We start from the raw sequence: 19,433 nt of genomic DNA, 5'->3' as shown, positions 1-19,433 counted from the left end.
ACCGATGCAACGTTAAGTAACAGATGTAACGTTAAGTAACCGATGTGTAAGTACCCGATGTAACGTTAAGTAACCGATGTGTAAGTACCCGATGTAACGTTAAGTAACCGATGTGTAAGTAACCGATGTAACGTTAAGTAACCGATGCAACGTTAAGTAACCGATGTGTAAGTACCCGATGTAACGTTAAGTAACCGATGCAACGTTAAGTAACCGATGCAACGTTAAGTAACCGATGTAACGTTAAGTAACCGATGTGTAAGTACCCGATGTAACGTTAAGTAACCGATGTGTAAGTACCCGATGTAACGTTAAGTAACCGATGTGTAAGTACCTGATGTAACGTTAAGTAACCGATGTGTAAGTTCCCGATGTAACGTTAAGTAACCGATGTGTAAGTACCTGATGTAACGTTAAGTAACCGATGTGTAAGTACCCGATGTAACGTTAAGTAACCGATGTGTAAGTACCTGATGTAACGTTAAGTAACCGATGTGTAAGTACCCGATGTAACGTTAAGTAACCGATGTGTAAGTACCCGATGTAACGTTAAGTAACCGATGTAACGTCAAGTAACTGATGTAATGAAAGCAACCATTGTAATGATAAATAACACACAGCTCTGTTTTTTTCAGAGTCAAATTAGTTTCCAATCAGATCTTCTTTTATATTTGATACATCGCTGCTCACTGGTATATATATATATATATATATACATATATATATATATATATATATATATATATATATATATATATATATATGTATATATATATATATATATATACATACACATATCTAAATATAAAATATATATATGAATATACAGTATATATTAATAATCTATATAAATATATATAGAGAGAGATATTATAAACAGAGGTTATTTTATTATACATAGATTCTAGATTCTATAGGAAGATGTGAGTCTCCTGAAAGAAGCGACAGAGTTCTCAGAGCGACTTGCTGAGTTTATTGGTTTCTTTACAGCCAACAGTCATTAAAATAAGGTTTACATTAAAAACGAGTGGAGCCGACTGGATCAGCTTTGATTGACAGATTATTTTTTTAATACAAAACAATGGTTTGTTTTCAGTGTGGCACCACACACACACACACACACACACACACACACACACACACACACACACACACACACACACACACACACACACACACACACACACACACACACACACACACACACACACACGTTTAAAACCCCATGAAGACGGCATGACTCAACATCCATTCATACAAAAAAAATGTGAGATATAAATACACTATTTATAATCTGTATGTTACAAAAAGAGTTTCCCCTCGGTGACAGTGTGTGTGTGTGTGGGGGGGGGGGGATCAACCACAGTGACGTATAAATATTCAGCCAGCTACAGCTTTGGCAAAAATCACAAAACCCACACAGGAAACACGGGGATGGTGCCTTTGAGACGCGGGCGGGGTTTCAGTGCTCGGGGCGGGGCTTAGGAGAAGGAGGAGGAGCTAGAATAAAAAACACAACTCTAAACAAGAAGACAGAATGTGACAGTAGCCTATCAGGATGCAGGATGCATTTTCACAGTGAAAAACAAGATAAGAATAAATAAACAACACAGACAGGCTGGCGTGGGGTTAAATGGAGAAGGGGCGGGGCTAGTGAGGCGACACATATGAGCTTCATTCATTATTCTTTCTGTTTGTCCACTGTGCTCTTTAAAGTATTAAAACCACCAAACTAGTCAGCTTTCACATCTTTCATCAGTTCTTCCTGTCCGGTCACAATACTGGACTCTGATTGGCCGACAGCAGCAGAGGTAAACCAGCAGGAGGTTTTCATTTGATGGATTTGATTCCTCAGTGAGTGGAGCCAATCAGGATCAAGTTCAGCTGCCATGTTTCCTTTCACTCATCCTGAGGCCTACGTAGGAAGCCTTCTGATCCCTAATTCCCTAGATGAAAACCTCCCTCATCTTTGCTTCCTAGGTAGGGAGCATCCTACTTCCTTGTTTCCTAACAAAGTTTCCTCCATTCTCCCCGCCTTCACACTGAAGTCGTGTTTCCATTCAGTTGTCGTCCTAATTTTAAAGCAATCTTCTGAAAACTTGTGAGCAAGAAATAAATTACTTTTGTTTCCATCAACTACTTTGGACTCTTCTTGCTCCAGAGCTAGTGAGCTTCCTCCTTCCTAGCTTGCTCAGTAGGAAACCTAACTCTCTGTGATTCCTGACTGGATGTTTCCTTCTACCTCTCTCCTTCTCTTCTGCCTAAAGAGGAAGTGTCCTCCTTCTTAAGGACGAGGACCAATCGCAGGCTGAGACATTCAGTCACATGTTGTGGAGGGTCAGTTTCCTCATGTGTTCACCTCTTCAGCAGGTTACTAATCAGTTGCTGTGATGTCACTTCACAGGTGTGACCTCACAGTTTTTACTCAAACACACAGTGTGACATCAGAAAAGTCCTTTTTATCTTCGTCTCCATCCAATTAGAGACAACAGTTTCTTTTTTTTATCCGGGACGGACAGCATCAATACTTCGTCCTGACTGGTCAGCTGCCGCCTGAGGCCCCGCCTCCTCTGAGGTGATTGGTGCTCGTGGCTGAGGGGGAGGAGGAGGACGAGGAACAAAGAGGACGTTTACATCGGAGGAACGACGAGGCCGGACATCGCTGCAGAGACAGAGACAGACACAAATGGTAAAAACGTCTTCTGTTAAAGGTATCGTAGTATTTCTACTGATGAAGTACAGCAGCAAATATTACTCTGAAGGTAAATATGTAAAACTATCTTCATATTGAATTTCTGGTAATTTATTCTTTTCCTGCAGCTACAACTATTAATAACACTCAAAGTGTATTTATTCATCTGAAGTGATGATGTAAGGCCTGCAAATGGATCAACACACACACACACACACACACACACACACACACACACACACACACACACACACACACACACACACACACACACACACACACACACACACTGTGGCCTTTCTGCCCCGGCGAAGGAGGAGAGCGGCATGAATATTTAACACTCGACAAACCTCTCTGTCAGAAACACTGACATCACACTGACTACTGAGTGTGTGTGTGTGTGTGTGTGTGTGTGTGTGTGTATGTGTGTGTGTGTGTTTAGAGGATGTATCTGTGGGTTGTAGTGAATAAAACATGGATTGGCCTGTCACTCTCCATGCAATACTAACACTACTCAGGTGTGTGTGTGTGTGTGTGTGTGTGTGTGTGTGTGTATTTGTGTGTGTGTGAGGCTGAGCTGATCATTTAAACCTCATTCATTCAATAACACAAAGTATAACTGCTGTTATAGTAGCACTTATTTACTGTAAACACTCCGCTGTATTCATAAAGAGATTACATTTATTCTGCTTTTACTTCAAATAAACCTGTGAAACTAAATGCTGATAATATGTTTATATATGAATCTAGACCACAGTGAGTTTAAACTGCAATGTTTTAAAAATGGAAGTGTACACGAATAACTAACAGGAAGTCTACATTTCTATGTGCACACGGCCCTGTAGTCTACATCAGAATCAGAATCAGCTATATTGGCCATGTATCCAAAAGTATATAAATATAAATATATATATGAACATAAACCTATACAACAACAATGCCAATGGAATTAAGGTGATTTCTATGTGACACGGCCCTGTAGTCTACGTCTCTCTGTGACACGGCCCTGTAGTCTACGTCTCTCTGTGACACGGCCCTGTAGTCTACGTCTCTCTGTGACACGGCCCTGTAGTCTACATTTCTGTATGACACGGCCCTGTAGTCTACGTCTCTGTGACACGGCCCTGTAGTCTACGTCTCTCTGTGACACGGCCCTGTAGTCTACGTCTCTCTGTGACACGGCCCTGTAGTCTACGTCTCTCTGTGACACGGCCCTGTAGTCTACATTTCTGTATGACACGGCCCTGTAGTCTACATTTCTGTATGACACAGCCCTGTAGTCTACATTTCTGTATGACACGGCCCTGTAGTCTACATTTCTGTGTGACACAGCCCTATAGTCTACATTTCTGTATGACACGGCCCTGTAGTCTACACTTCGTTGTGACACGGCCCTGTAGTCTACATTTCTGTATGACACGGCCCTGTAGTCTACACTTCGTTGTGACACGGCCCTGTAGTCTACATTTCTGTATGACACGGCCCTGTAGTCTACACTTCGTTGTGACACGGCCCTGTAGTCTACACTTCGTTGTGACACGGCCCTGTAGTCTACATTTCTGTCTGACACGGCCCTGTAGTCTACACTTCGTTGTGACACAGCCCTGTAGTCTACATTTCTGTGTGACACGGCCCTGTAGTCTACATTTCTGTGTGACAAGGCCCTGTAGTCTACATTTCTGTGTGACACGGCCCTGTAGTCTACATTTCTATGTGACACGGCCCTGTAGTCTACATTTCTATGTGACACGGCCCTGTAGTCTACATTTCTATGTGACAAGGCCCTGTAGTCTACATTCCTATGTGACACGGCCCTGTAGTCTACATTTCTATGTGACACGGCCCTGTAGTCTACATTTCTGTGTGACACGGCCCTGTAGTCTACATTTCTATGTGACACGGCCCTGTAGTCTACATTTCTGTGTGACACGGCCCTGTAGTCTACATTTCTGTGTGACAAGGCCCTGTAGTCTACATTTCTATGTGACACGGCCCTGTAGTCTACATTTCTGTGTGACAAGGCCCTGTAGTCTACATTCCTATGTGACACGGCCCTGTAGTCTACATTTCTATGTGACACGGCCCTGTAGTCTACATTTCTATGTGACACGGCCCTGTAGTCTACATTCCCAAGAAGTAGAATGAGTGAGGAGGAGGTGCAGTGTCACCTTGCAGCCCGTTGGAGTTGTTTCCGGAGCAGTTTGGAGGAGGTGAAGCCGGCGGTCGGACGACGGGAGCGAAGGCGCTCTTCTGTTTGACGGCAGCTGAGAAGGAGAAAACTCCATGAGAGGAGTTACAGTTTGACACGGCCATGGTGGGACTGGAGGGGACAACTAGAAAAGGACAGAAACCAGATAAGCAACCAGATCAGGAACAAGGTCATAACCAGATCAGGAACCAGATCACAAACCAGTGAGGAAACCAGATCAGGAACCAGATCACACACCAGATCACAAACCAAATCAGGAACCAGATCAGGAACCAGATCAAGAACCAGATCACAAACCAGATCAGGAACCAGATCAGTTGTAGTAGTAATAGTAGTAGTACTGGTAGTATTTACCTTGATACTTACTGCCGTAGGGAGAGTTGGCAGATGACCCATTGAGGAAGCCGGGGGACGTTGCTACTCCTAGGTTTGGCATGCCGGTGTTGCCGTAGCCGTTCATGCTGTTGCTGACGGTGTTGCCATAGTTACTTTGTTGGGGGGTGGAGCTTGGGACGTATCCTCGCGGCGACACGCTGCTGGTGTTCCGATTGTAACCGACTGGAAGAGGACGACATCATCACAGGTTTAATGATGCTGCAGGAGCGCTAGTACTGGTAGTACTGGTAGTACTGGTAGTACTGGTAGCACTGGTAGCACTGGTAGCACTGGTAGTACTGGTAGCACTGGTAGTACTGGTAGTACTCGTCCTGGAGCTCGTACCTTGTGTCGTGTCAGAGACGTTGACGGCCAGCTGTCCACTGAAGGAGTTCACTCCCATCATGCCGTGGGAGGCGCTGTTGCCGAGCGACGGGATCTGGTTGTGGTTCCTGGGGACGCTGTAGAGAGCTTCGGCGATGTCGGCCGCTCGCTTCAGGATGATCTCCTGTAGAACAAGAAGTACTTCAGGTATCCAACTACTACTCATTTAAACAGTTCAACACTTAACACAATAAAGTCCTTGATGTTCTCAAATACCAATATTATGTTATATTTATATTTACATTTACACTCGAGTTACAGTTATTAAGCTGTTTGACATCAGACGTCTCACTAACAGATGTTCTACGAGAACAAAGATCCTCTGAGCAACAGAAGAAGAAGAAAGGAATAAATAAACTGGAAGCTTAGATTCTGACTTTCACAATAAAAGCATCCTAAAACAAGCTGGAATTAACAGGAAGGCCCATCATTATATTCTCACTCTTTTCTCATTGAAAAAAAAATGTTTTAACACACAGATACACACACACACACACACACACACACACACACACACTGATGTTGTTATGATTATTACAACAGTTGAATTTACATTCGTTTACATCCTGTTCAAGGTTACTCTTTCACTTACAGAGACCTGAGTGAGTGTGTGTGTGTGTGTGTGTGTGTGTGTGTGTGTGTGTGTGTGTGTGTGTGTGTGTGTGTGTGTGTGTGTGTGTGTGTGTGTGTGTGTGATTAGCCGTGTGTTGAGGAGCGTGTCGGAGAGTGTGGAGGACAGACTGAATATTAAGTGGTTGGATGTTTCAGTCATAAAACTGCAGGAGGAGCCTCGCTGAGCATCATGGGAAATTTGTGCTTCTTTACAACAAAATAAACTTTTTCTAAAGAAACTGAACTGTGAACGTTTGATAAAGAAATATTCACAAACCAACACAAGCAGACATGAGGAGGAGGTGGACCGGTATACAGGTGGACTAGTGGACTAGTGGACAGGTGGACTAGTGGACATGTGGACTAGTGGACTAGTGGACAGGTGGACTAGTGGACAGGTGGACTAGTGGACATGTGGACTAGTGGACTGGTGGACCGGTATACAGGTGGACTAGTGGACTGGTGGACAGGTGGACTGGTGGACGGGTGTGCAGGATCAAACCTACCTGGTTGTTGTGGGGCATCCCATAGAGCGCCTCCACCAGATCAGCTGCCCTCTTCAACAGCACCTCCTGCAGCAGGAGAGAGGAGGCGAACACATGAAGAGAAGAAATACTCTGAATCTCTCTCATGCTCCAGTGAACCAGTTGTCACTGACTTTGAAACGTGTTCACAGAGACTTTGCTGCTGATAATAATCATAATCTGTGACCTGCTGCATGAACTGCACCTCACTCACTAACAGCTCTGAGTAGTTCTGAAGACAAAGAAGACAAAGAAGAGGACCGAAGAGGACCGAAGAGGACCCGGGCCGCCCGGTGCTGCTCTGAGCTCTGGATCAAGCTTCCTCTTGATGTTTCACAGCTCCTCCTGCTGCCTCCTCTGATCTGAACGTCTTCAGTGTGATTTGTGTCAGTTTGTCTTGATTTGAACGTCACTTCCTGTTATGAATCAGCTGTGATTGTGTGACTGCTTACTGTACGTGCAGCACTTTGGGCCTGATTGATAATAATGATATATTAATATAATATAATATATATATATTAATATGAGTCCATATTGTGTTTCTGGTTGTTATTAAAAGGAATTCTGAACTTCACAAAAGAAAAAGGTTAAAAAACGTAATTTATAATGTAAAGCGATATTCTTCACATGATGTCATAACTTAAACATAAACTGTTAAACATGATGCGCTCGTGGTTTTATACAGTATGTTACAATATTACATCTAAATTATTACAATATTACATCTAAATTATTACAATATTACATCTAAATTATTACAATATTACATCTAAATTATTACAATATTACATCTAAATTATTACAATATTACATCTAAATTATTACAATATTACATCTAAATTATTACAATATTACATCGTTGAAGAGATGTGTGTGTGTGTGTGTGTGTGTGTGTGTGTGTGTCAGTATTAAACAGTGTTTATTCTAATCAGAGCTCAGTTACACTTCACAGTGTGTGCGCACACACACACACACACACACACACACACACACACAAACACACACACACACTCACACACTCACTCACACACACACACACACACTCTGAGCCTCTTTAACACTGAACTACTTCACTTCAATGATCAGTTAGTGTTAAAATACTGCCAAACAAACAGTTAGTGTGTGTGTGTGTGTGTGTGTGTGAGAATGCATGTATTGAAAGTGTGCGTGTGTGACTGTGTGTGTGTGTGTGTGTGTGTGTGTAATAAGGCGGTGACAGAACAATGCTTCATTTAGTCTTTATCTTAATTAAACACTCTCAGTTAATCTGCTGCTTTTCATTACAAACTTCTTTCAATTAACCCCGCCCCCCCATTAACCCCGCCCCCCATTAACCCCGCCCCCTCACTGCTCCACCACTCTGCTCTGTTCCTCCACCCGCCCATCATCACACTCTTCATCATCACACTCTTCATCATCACACTCTTCTTTTTATTTCCTTCCTCTTTTATCTACATTAATTATCTTCTTTCAGAGTTCATCATGATTTACGACTGTTCTTAAACACACCGCTCACTATCAGACTATGTGTGTGTGTGTGTGTGTGTGTGTGCTGTCCTACAGCTGCACACACACACACACACACACACACACTGAGAGAAAGTCATTTCTGTGAAGTAGCGTTCCGCCTGCGATCCTCTTTAATCTGCTCGTTTATGCAGAGCGACGTTCAAGTGTGTTGCAGCACACACACACACACACACACACACACACACACACACACACACACACACACACAGTGTTTACAGTGACAAATGAAAGCCTTATTATTATTACAAGTGTTTCATTGTTACGCAGCGAGATGACAAGCACCTCTCACACTCACACACACACACACACACACACATTAACAAGGTTACCACGGCGATAGAGCTGGAGGTTGGGATGTCATCGCTGAGAGAAACCAATTATTCTGTTAAGCCACGACACACACACACACACACACACACACACACACACACACACACACACACACACACACACACACACACACACACACACACACATTCCATATTTAAACCTCAGCAGTGAAAACATTACCTCAATAACGCAAAATCGTGAATAACAATAATAGAGGTAATAATTATGAGTGTTGTAATTATTATGATTATTATTATGATTATTTGTATTATTATAATGATAAGAACACAAGTGAAACCAATGATCAGAGGATCACAGGAACTCATTATTTTAGTTATTAAGTTGATTTTTGCATGAAGTGAATTTCACTTCACTGAAAAGTAATTTATAGTATTTTGCTCATTATTGATAAATTGATGAATATTATACAGATTATTTTCTCATTCTTCTTGTTTTTATCAGTCAGTTGATGAGTTCTGTTTTGTAGAGGAAGTTATTCATTGATGTTTGATGTCTGTGTGCTTATTGTTGTGGGAGGAGCTTCACTGTGAAGTACATGAAGCAACACCAACAACATGCAGACACTTTTCCTTCTAAACGACGGTGACGTCACCTGGACAGGTGGAGAAACTCACCGACCAATCAAATGCTTTGAGCAGGAAGAGAAGCCGACCAGACGGCTTCATGAACGACGGACTTCAACCATTTATGTTTGAACTCTTTATTCATGCTGCGATATCACGTTTCTATGAGAAGAGAAACGGAGACGGACTTCTGTTTTAGAGGCCAACATAACGACTAAAGCTGCAAAAACAGAAAGAAGTTATTTGTTTTTATGAATCTGATAACAGACACATAATCGTGTGTGTGTGTGTGTGTGTGTGTGTGTGTGTGTGTGTGTGTGTGTGTGCCAATCTCCTTTCTTGCCACATGGCTGCACTCGCTGATTACCTGATTTGACTGTTTCAACCTCCCTGTTTGCCGATGAGCTTTACACACACACACACACACACACACACACACACACACACACACACACACACACACTATGCAAACACACAGGTTTACCTTTTATTCAATCATCTCTGTATGTGTGAGTGTTTGTTGAACTTAATGCTTTTCACTCTGTCTGTGTGTGTGTGTGTGTGTGTGTGTGTGTGTGTGTGTGTGTGTGTGTGTGTGTGTGTGTGTGTGTGTGTGTGTGTGAGTGTGTGTGTGTCGTTAGCTAACAGTAATGAATGTTGTTTTGGTCCATTTACATAGAAACAACTTTAAAACAGGGTTGTCTGTGATGTCACAGCGAAGGTCCGTTCTTGGTCATTGGTGTAGAAAAGGTCTTCATCAGCAGAAGGAACATATTATATATAAATATATATATATATATATATATATATATATATATATATATATACACTATATATTATAACTGGACCTTTGTCTGTTCACAACCAGAGTCAATAATAAACCATCAGACCGGTTCATATAGAAAGCTGAACTGCACAGCCTGGCCAATCACAGGCTACTTTCAGGATGACTGACAGCAATTTAAACAAATCACATTGTGAGTCCAGGGCAAGCGTTCCAAGCAGCACCTGCAGCAGGAACTTAGACTTAGAGCTCAGCTGGTCTGGGACCTGCTAGCTAAAGTTAGCTTGTTCTCTACCTGGTGGTACTTTTAGTTGACCCACATGTAACAGATGAGGCTCATCCACTATATGTGGACTAGTAGACTCCTGGTCTTCATGAACCTTTTTGTGAACTAAGTGCTGAATATTTGAAACCAGAATCAGATGACCGTTACTTCTGATGTCTCCACAACCCGGATCATAACGTAGATCCCGGTCTACATGAAGACAGAGTCCTTTCTGAATCAATGAACCTTGTTCAGACATCAGGATCACTTCCCGTTATTAGAGACAGTCGCTCTGCAGCACACTGAGCACAAGGCCGTGTGGGTAATAGAATAAAACCATTCTGGATGAATTATTAAAGACATGGTGGGATGTGGTTTTCATTACGGAGCTAACAGCATGTCAGTCCTCATCAGAGCAGAGCTGCAGAGATCCTCCAGGAATTTATTCAGCACAAATACTGAAATACATCATGACATATGTGTTGATGTCACCAACTAGTTCACTTCTTCTGCACTCTGGTGAAACAAGATCCACCTCATGGACAGAAGAATGTGGACAGCTTATCATAAGCTGTAAGCTTCAAATACAACGAGTCCTCGTCTGAAGACAAAGTGTCCTGAATGTCCTCATTCTCCAGCATCTGGACTCCCCCTCGATGCGGTGGAGTCCTTCCGCTTCCTGGGCTCCATCATATCCCAGGACCTTAAGTGGGAGCTGAACATCAGCTCCATCACCAAGAAGGCTCAGTAGAGGATGTTCTTCCTGAGGCAGCTGAAGAAGTTCAACCTGCCAAAGACAATGATGTTGCACTTCTACACAGCCATCGTTGAGTCCATCCTCTGCTCCTCCATCACAGATAACAGGACTATAAACAAGTGAGGTGTAAGTGTAGTGTAAAAGTGTCGAGTGTAATAGAAGGGATAGAAGGGATGCAGGGGAGTGATGCGCTGCAGCCTGCCCTTGTCCTTGGCAGTGGCTGCAGCGTACTAATCGCTCTGCTGAGAAGGTGATTGGCTGCAATCTGCCGTCCCTCCAGGACTTGTTCGCTTCAAGGACCCTGAAGCGAGCAAGAAGGATTGTAGCCGACCCCTCTCACCCTGGACATGAACTGTTCGTGCCCCTTTCATCTGGCAGGAGGCTGCGGTCCATCAGGACCAAGACCTCACACCACATGAACAGCTTCTTCCCTTCTGCGGTCGGGCTCATTAACAGAGCCCGGGTCCCCCACTGACTCTGACATCCCAGGACAATTTCCTACCGGTCACTCCCCTGCATCCCTTCTAGGTTCTTATTTAAATAAAACTCGACACTTTTACACTACACTTACATCTCACTTGTTTATAGTCCTGTTATCTGTTCATTTGTGCACTTTATTTTATATTTCACTTTATTTTATATTTCACTTTATTTTATATCTAACTTTACTTTATATCTCTCTGTAAATTGTAATATGTTTCTACTGCACTGATTGTTGTTAAATGTTTTGCTCCTCCTTGTATGTTCAACATACCACGGCAATAAACGGTTCTGATTCTGATCGCTCGCTGCCAGCTGGTTGGCCGGCTGGTTCTTGTGTTAAAAATATCCGCTTAATAATGAAAAAAAAAAAATCGCGATAAAATAATTGGCGGTGTTTATTAATTAATGAGTTAACGCGATAATAATGAGTTAACTTGCCCAGCACTAATAAAATGATATTATATAGATATTTACGTGGTCATATTGTGTTATTGAGATTGTTTTAGGTGCTTGAAGATGTAAAAACTAGGTTTCTTCTTCTGATTGTCTCATAGACCTTCATATTTAACGAATGACTCTTATCAGGCCCCAGGACCAGAGGTTGGGAACCGCTGCTCTAAAATATCTTTGTTGCAGCATTAAGATTTCTCTTCATTGACAGAAACCTGTAAAACTGGTAAAACCCAGAACTGTAAAAGGTCCGAACTGCCATTATGTGTGTTTGTTAAAGATACACAATGTGTGTGTTAAAGCACCTCTCTCACACACACACACACACACACACACACACACACACACACAGTAGATGCAGCTGATTGTTATCAGGACTCTGAGCAGCCAACCAGAACACAGACTGATGAAAAAACACCAACAATAATCAGTTATTCTGTCTGTTTGTATAAAACGATTGTTTTTGTGTGTGTGTGTGTGTGTGTGTGTGTGTGTGTGTGTGTGGTACCTTGGGCAGTCTCTCTGGGTCTCCGGGGTGACGAGGAATGACCTTCTGTAACCTCTGAAAGCCATAATCTATGGTGGGCTCATTGAGAGCTGAGGAAGAGGAGGGGGAAGAAAGAAACTTATCAGACGTTAAACTATTGAAATAAAAATATGAAAATCATCTGAGTTTTATTCTGAGACATCAGACACTTGGTCTCCAACGAACCTTTTATAACATATTAATATGATAGTGATAGGAGGTTCTGAAAACCCTTCAGGAGGTTATACCAGTCCTTTAAAATGTTCTAAAGGTCATAAATGAGGCTTTAAAAGCCCTCCAGGAGGTAATAGTGGTCCTTAAAAATGTTCAAAAGGACCTGAAGGAGGTACTAAAAGCCCTTCAGGATGTTCTAGTGGTTCTTTAAAGTGTTGTAACGGTCCTAAGGGAGGTTCTAGAAGCTCTTCAAGAGGTTATAGTGGCCCTTAAAAATGTCCTAAAGGTCCTAAAGGAGGCTCTAAAAGCCCTTTGGGAGGTAATAGTGCTCCTGAAAAATGTTGTAAAGATCCCAAAGGAGGTTCTAAAAGCCCTTCAAGAGGTTATAGTGGTCTTTAAAAATGTTCTAAAGGTCCTAAGAGAGGTTCTAAAAGCTGTTCAGATGGTTAAAGTGGTCCTTTAAAGTGTTCTAATGGTCCGAAAGGAGGCTCTAAAGCCCTTCAGGGGGTTAAAGTGCTCCTTTTTTGTGTTGTTAAGGTCCTAAATTAGTTTGTAAAGGTCCTAAAAGATGTTCAAAAAGCCCTTCAGGATGTTCTAGTGGTCCTTTAAAGTGTTCTAATGGTCCTAATGGAGGTTCTAAAGACCTTCAGGAGGTTCTAGTGGTCCTTCAAAGTGTTCTATTGGTCCTAAGTTTAGTTCAGTAGTTAAAACACCACAAACACTGACTGAGTAAATGAAATGATGACATGTAGACCATTGTTAGGGTCCCGTTGCTTATCAACAAACGAGAATCACAACCATTGTTGGAGAAGTTGGAGTCTCCCTGGTTTCTGATGGGTTAGACACAGTTTCCTCTTCAGCCCTCCTCCAATATCATTTACAGCTTAAAGTGGTCGGGAGATGATAAATGTGAGTGTCAGTGAACGCAGCAGAGCACGGCGAGCGTGTGTGTGTGTGTGTGTTTTAGTGTGTGTGTGTGTTAGTGTGTGTGTGGGTGTGAGTGTGTGTGAGTTTGTGTGTAAAGGGCATGAATCATAATCCTGTCTTGGTTCAGCTGCGTTTAACAAGCTTTAGACTGACTCTCCTATCCAGCAAACAGTGTGCGTTTGTGTGTGTGTGTGTGTGTGTGTGTGTGTTCAGTCCTTGAAGGCCCACAGGGCGTAACAAGCAGCAGTTATACGAGTGTGTTAGCTCTCCAGATGTCTGTGTTATCTACAGCTTGCTGTGTGTGTGTGACCTTGTGTTGTTGACTGTTATCACCTGTGTGTCTGTTGAACCTGCAGTCTGTCTGTCCTCTTAACATTCTTCATGGATCAAACCTGAACTGCGTCTTTCAAGGATAAATTTGTATATAAATATATATATTAGCTCCGCTAGTCGCATGTCGATGTGTCCTTTAAATTAATCATTAGTGTGTTACCTGTGTAAACGAATCGTTAGTGTGTTACCTGTGTAAATGAATCGTTAGTGTGTTACCTGTGTAATCGAATCGTTAGTGTGTTACCTGTGTAAACGAATCGTTAGTGTGTTACCTGTGTAAACGAATCGTTAGTGTGTTACCTGTGTAAACGAATCGTTAGTGTGTTACCTGTGTAAACGAATCGTTAGTGTGTTACCTGTGTAAACGAATCGTTAGTGTGTTACCTGTGTAAACGAATCGTTAGTGTGTTTCCTGTGTAAACGAATCGTTAGTGTATTACCTGTGTAAACGAATCGTTAGTGTATTACCTGTGTAAACGAATCGTTAGTGTATTACCTGTGTAAACGAATCGTTAGTGTGTTACCTGTGTAAACGAATCGTTAGTGTGTTACCTGTGTAAACGAATCGTTAGTGTATTACCTGTGTAAATGAATCGTTAGTGTATTACCTGTGTAAACGAATCGTTAGTGTGTTACCTGTGTAAACGAATCGTTAGTGTGTTACCTGTGTAAATGAATCGTTAGTGTATTACCTGTGTAAATGAATCATTAGTGTGTTACCTGTGTAAACGAATCGTCCAGGTGCTCCTTTACAGAACTGTTTGGACTTGTAGGACAGCGTTACCTCGACAACACCGGGGATGTGACGGGGAGGAGTCTGCACCCGGATAGCATGAGGGGTGATCAGCTGGAGGAAGGAGACACAGAGAGAGTGAGACACAGAGAGAGTGAGACACAGAGAGAGTGAGACACAGAGAGAGTGAGACACAGAGAGAGTGAGACACAGAGAGAGTGAGACACAGACGTGTGTGTGTGTGTGTGTGTGTGAGTGAGTGAGTTACCTCGCTCCACACCAGCATGGTGCCGAAGACGACCTGTAGGCCGTCAAAGAAGTTGTCTCCGATCAGAATGACGGTCGCTCCGCCTGTCGTCCAGCCCTCACTGGGACTAATGGCTTTAATACAGGGAGTGGCTGCTGGACGGGAGACAGACAGACAGACAGACAGACAGACAGACAGGGAAAGAGACACAGAGAGAGAGAGAGACAGACAGGTAAACAGAAATGTTAGCATCTTTACGTAAAACATTATTTTATATGTACAATGTACGTTTATATGTGAAATCTTGTGACCTGTGTGAGGGTCCCAACCCACAGCTTGGGAACACACACACACACACACACACACACACTCAGAACGTGATTTAATTGGGTCGTGGCTATTATCCGTTTTAGCTTAGTCTATTCAAACTACCACACACACACACACACACACACACACACACACACACACACACACTCAACTGGTAATGACTACTTTCCCTCCTTTCAAGTGCGGCAGCAGATTAATTATAAAGTGAAATGAAAGCAGTGTGTGTGTGTCTCTGTGTGTGTCTGTGTGTCTGTGTGTGTGTGAGGCTGAGCAGCCAATCTCATCACTGCAGACTTAAGATGACATTACAGCACCTGACCTCTGTTCTACTACACGCTTCCTCTATTACAGACTATTTTATCACAATGACATCAGAGCTGAAGCTGCTGAGTCAAGACAGGTGAGTCCAGAGTCAGGACAGGTGAGTCCAGAGTCAAGACAGGTGAGTCCAGAGTCAGGACAGGTGAGTCCAGAGTCAAGACAGGTGAGTCCAGAGTCAGGACAGGTGAGTCCAGAGTCAAGACAGGTGAGTCCAGAGTCAGGACAGGTGAGTCCAGAGTCAAGACAGGTGAGTCCAGAGTCAAGACAGGTGAGTCCAGAGTCAGGACAGGTGAGTTCAGAGTCAGGACAGGTGAGTCCAGAGTCAGGACAGGTGAGTCCAGAGTCAAGACAGGTGAGTCCAGAGTCAGGACAGGTGAGTCCAGAGTCAAGACAGGTGAGTCCAGAGTCAGGACAGGTGAGTCCAGAGTCAAGACAGGTGAGTCCAGAGTCCAGACAGGTGAGTCCAGAGTCAGGACAGGTGAGTTCAGAGTCAGGACAGGTGAGTCCAGAGTCAGGACAGGTGAGTCCAGAGTCCAGACAGGTGAGTCCAGAGTCCAGACAGGTGAGTCCAGAGTCAGGACAGGTGAGTCCAGAGTCAGGACAGGTGAGTCCAGAGTCAGGACAGGTGAGTTCAGAGTCAGGAGGAATAGGAAGAGGCAATAGAAAAAGAAGAAGAAGAGGGAATAGAAGTAGAAGAAGAAGGCAGAAACTGAAATATAAAAGAGTTCACACCCTAGAGACTCTACTCTGAATGGGAGGGGTGGTATCCATGGTTACTGTCTTTAATTGAGGGGGCAATTAAACAGGCCGCAAAAAGACACACACACACACACACACACGCCGTCCTCTCTGGGGACGGTGAGGTGTCTGGTTTTCCTACCCACAATCCATTGGGGTGCGTTCTCTTCAAAGAGAGAATTACTCTCCTTTTCCTCCTCGTTACTCTTCATCTTCTCTGGTTCAGATGTTTTAAAATGTGTGACAGCTACGTTTCTCACTGAATGATCATATCAATAAACGGACACCAGAACCAGAACCAGAACCAGAACCAGAACCCGGTCTGTTAGTAGTACAGGTAGTTCTGACCAATCACAGGCTTTAACTGCAGGTAAAACGTCTGTGTGGAGAAAACAAAGGGCATCGTCTCACCACATCTTATTAGCTTGTATTTTATTTTGTATTGTATTTATCTGCATTCATTGTATTTTTGTATTTATTGTTTTTATTGTATTTTTGTATTTATTGTTTTTATTGTATTTATTGTATTGTATTTAATTGTATTTATCTGCATTCATGTGCTGATATCTGTTTACAGAGATTCACCGTAAACTCAAACTCGACTCTCTGGACAGTAAAGGATGACCAGTCCAAAGAAGAGGAGGTCTGGACCACATCAGACCACATCGGTCCAAGACCAGGACCAGGTGTTGAGATGCTAACATATTAGCATATTAGCTGATGTGTCACCATCACCTTAAATAAAACTCTGTGGTCCAAAAGGAAGACATGAGAAAAATACACTAAAAACTCAACATGTTTCATGACCCAGTAGTCTTCATCACTGTTTATAACATTAAACCAGTAGTCTTCATCACTGTTTATAACATTAACCCAGTAGTCTTCATCACTGTTTATAACATTAAGCCAGTAGTCTTCATCACTGTTTATAACATTAAGCCAGTAGTCTTCATCACTGTTTATAACATTAAGCCAGTAGTCTTCATCACTGTTTATAACATTAAGCCAGTAGTCTTCATCACTGTTTATAACATTAAACCAGTAGTCTTCATCACTGTTTATAACATTAAGCCAGTAGTCTTCATCACTGTTTATAACATTAAGCCAGTAGTCTTCATCACTGTTTATAACATTAAGCCAGTAGTCTTCATCACTGTTTATAACATTAAACCAGTAGTCTTCATCACTGTTTATAACATTAAGCCAGTAGTCTTCATCACTGTTTATAACATTAAACCAGTAGTCTTCATCACTGTTTATAACATTAAGCCAGTAGTCTTCATCACTGTTTATAACATTAAACCAGTAGTCTTCATCACTGTTTATAACATGAAGCCAGTAGTCTTCATCACTGTTTATAACATTAAGCCAGTAGTCTTCATCACTGTTTATAACATTAAACCAGTAGTCTTCATCACTGTTTATAACATGAAGCCAGTAGTCTTCATCACTGTTTATAACATTAAGCCAGTAGTCTTCATCACTGTTTATAACATTAACCCAGTAGTCTTCATCACTGTTTATAACATTAAACCAGTAGTCTTCATCACTGTTTATAACATTAAACCAGTAGTCTTCATCACTGTTTATAACATTAAGCCAGTAGTCTTCATCACTGTTTATAACATTAAGCCAGTAGTCTTCATCACTGTTTATAACATTAAGCCAGTAGTCTTCATCACTGTTTATAACATTAAACCAGTAGTCTTCATCACTGTTTATAACATTAAGCCAGTAGTCTTCATCACTGTTTATAACATTAAACCAGTAGTCTTCATCACTGTTTATAACATTAAACCAGTAGTCTTCATCACTGTTTATAACATTAAGCCAGTAGTCTTCATCACTGTTTATAACATTAAGCCAGTAGTCTTCATCACTGTTTATAACATTAAGCCAGTAGTCTTCATCACTGTTTATAACATTAACCCAGTAGTCTTCATCACTGTTTATAACATTAAGCCAGTAGTCTTCATCACTGTTTATAACATTAAGCCAGTAGTCTTCATCACTGTTTATAACATTAACCCAGTAGTCTTCATCACTGTTTATAACATTAAGCCAGTAGTCTTCATCACTGTTTATAACATTAAGCCAGTAGTCTTCATCACTGTTTATAACATTAAACCAGTAGTCTTCATCACTGTTTATAACATTAAGCCAGTAGTCTTCATCACTGTTTATAACATTAAACCAGTAGTCTTCATCACTGTTTATAACATTAAGCCAGTAGTCTTCATCACTGTTTATAACATTAAGCCAGTAGTCTTCATCACTGTTTAAAACATTAAACCAGTAGTCTTCATCACTGTTTATAACATTAAGCCAGTAGTCTTCATCACTGTTTATAACATTAACCCAGTAGTCTTCATCACTGTTTAACAGCTGCTCACCTTCAGACGGGTCCAGTCTCCGGGCTCGGCGGCCATGTTTGGAGTTGTTGTGTACGAACATGTTGTCGGAGACGGCGAGAACGTGTCCGTCCACATTGACCGTCGTAGAGACGACCACCTTCAAACAAATACAACTTTATTTATAACATACAGACAAAACAATTATCCTCCCAGAAACAAACAACACAACTCAAAGATTTACATCATTTTTAGAACTAATTGTGATGGAAAACAACAACCAATAACATCAGAATACATGAATATATGTAAAGATTTAGGGTTATATATGACGGCTGTTCTGACATATTGGCTTCAAATTTATATTTTTTAAATATATTTATATATGAATGTGATTTGAACTTCAATATAAATATATATATATATATTTATATATTTATACACTGTATATATATATATATACAGTGTATATATATATATTTATATATATACAGTGTATATATATATATATTTATACAGTGTATATATATATATATTTATATATATATATATACAGTGTGTATATATATATATATTTATACACTGTATATATATATATATATTTATATATATATATATACAGTGTGTATATATATATATTTATATATATATACAGTGTATATATATATATTTATACAGTGTATATATATATATATTTATATATATATATATACAGTGTGTATATATATATATTTATACACTGTATATATATATATATATATATTTATATATATA

At 41.3% G+C, this 19,433-nt stretch overlaps 2 protein-coding genes across 2 annotated transcripts in view; both read right to left on the bottom strand.

Annotated features, from left to right (window-relative positions):
• prkg1 (protein kinase cGMP-dependent 1) overlaps nt 1-19,433 on the bottom strand; it is a gene marked incomplete at its 5' end in the record, with an annotated part of 87,175 nt that overhangs the window by 67,427 nt on the left and 315 nt on the right. The gene's annotated exons all lie outside the window — the stretch shown is intronic.
• Nucleotides 2,631-19,433, bottom strand: part of LOC306713308 (uncharacterized protein) — a gene marked incomplete at both ends in the record, with an annotated part of 41,732 nt that continues 24,929 nt past the window's right edge. Inside the window, 9 exons of the mRNA XM_079182961.1 lie at nt 2,631-2,662; nt 4,861-5,025; nt 5,268-5,459; nt 5,622-5,784; nt 6,779-6,844; nt 12,488-12,576; nt 14,660-14,786; nt 14,941-15,074; nt 18,702-18,819. Coding sequence (XP_079039087.1) covers nt 2,631-2,662; nt 4,861-5,025; nt 5,268-5,459; nt 5,622-5,784; nt 6,779-6,844; nt 12,488-12,576; nt 14,660-14,786; nt 14,941-15,074; nt 18,702-18,819 — 1,086 coding nt within the window. The remainder of the gene's footprint in view (nt 2,663-4,860; nt 5,026-5,267; nt 5,460-5,621; nt 5,785-6,778; nt 6,845-12,487; nt 12,577-14,659; nt 14,787-14,940; nt 15,075-18,701; nt 18,820-19,433) is intronic.

The sequence above is a fragment of the Pholis gunnellus genome (assembly GCF_910591455.1).
Source record: "Pholis gunnellus genome assembly, chromosome: 21".
NCBI classification, from domain to species: Eukaryota; Metazoa; Chordata; class Actinopteri; order Perciformes; family Pholidae; genus Pholis; species Pholis gunnellus.
The sequence above is the reverse complement of the archived record's forward strand: the minus strand, read 5'-3'. Positions and strand labels throughout refer to the sequence as shown.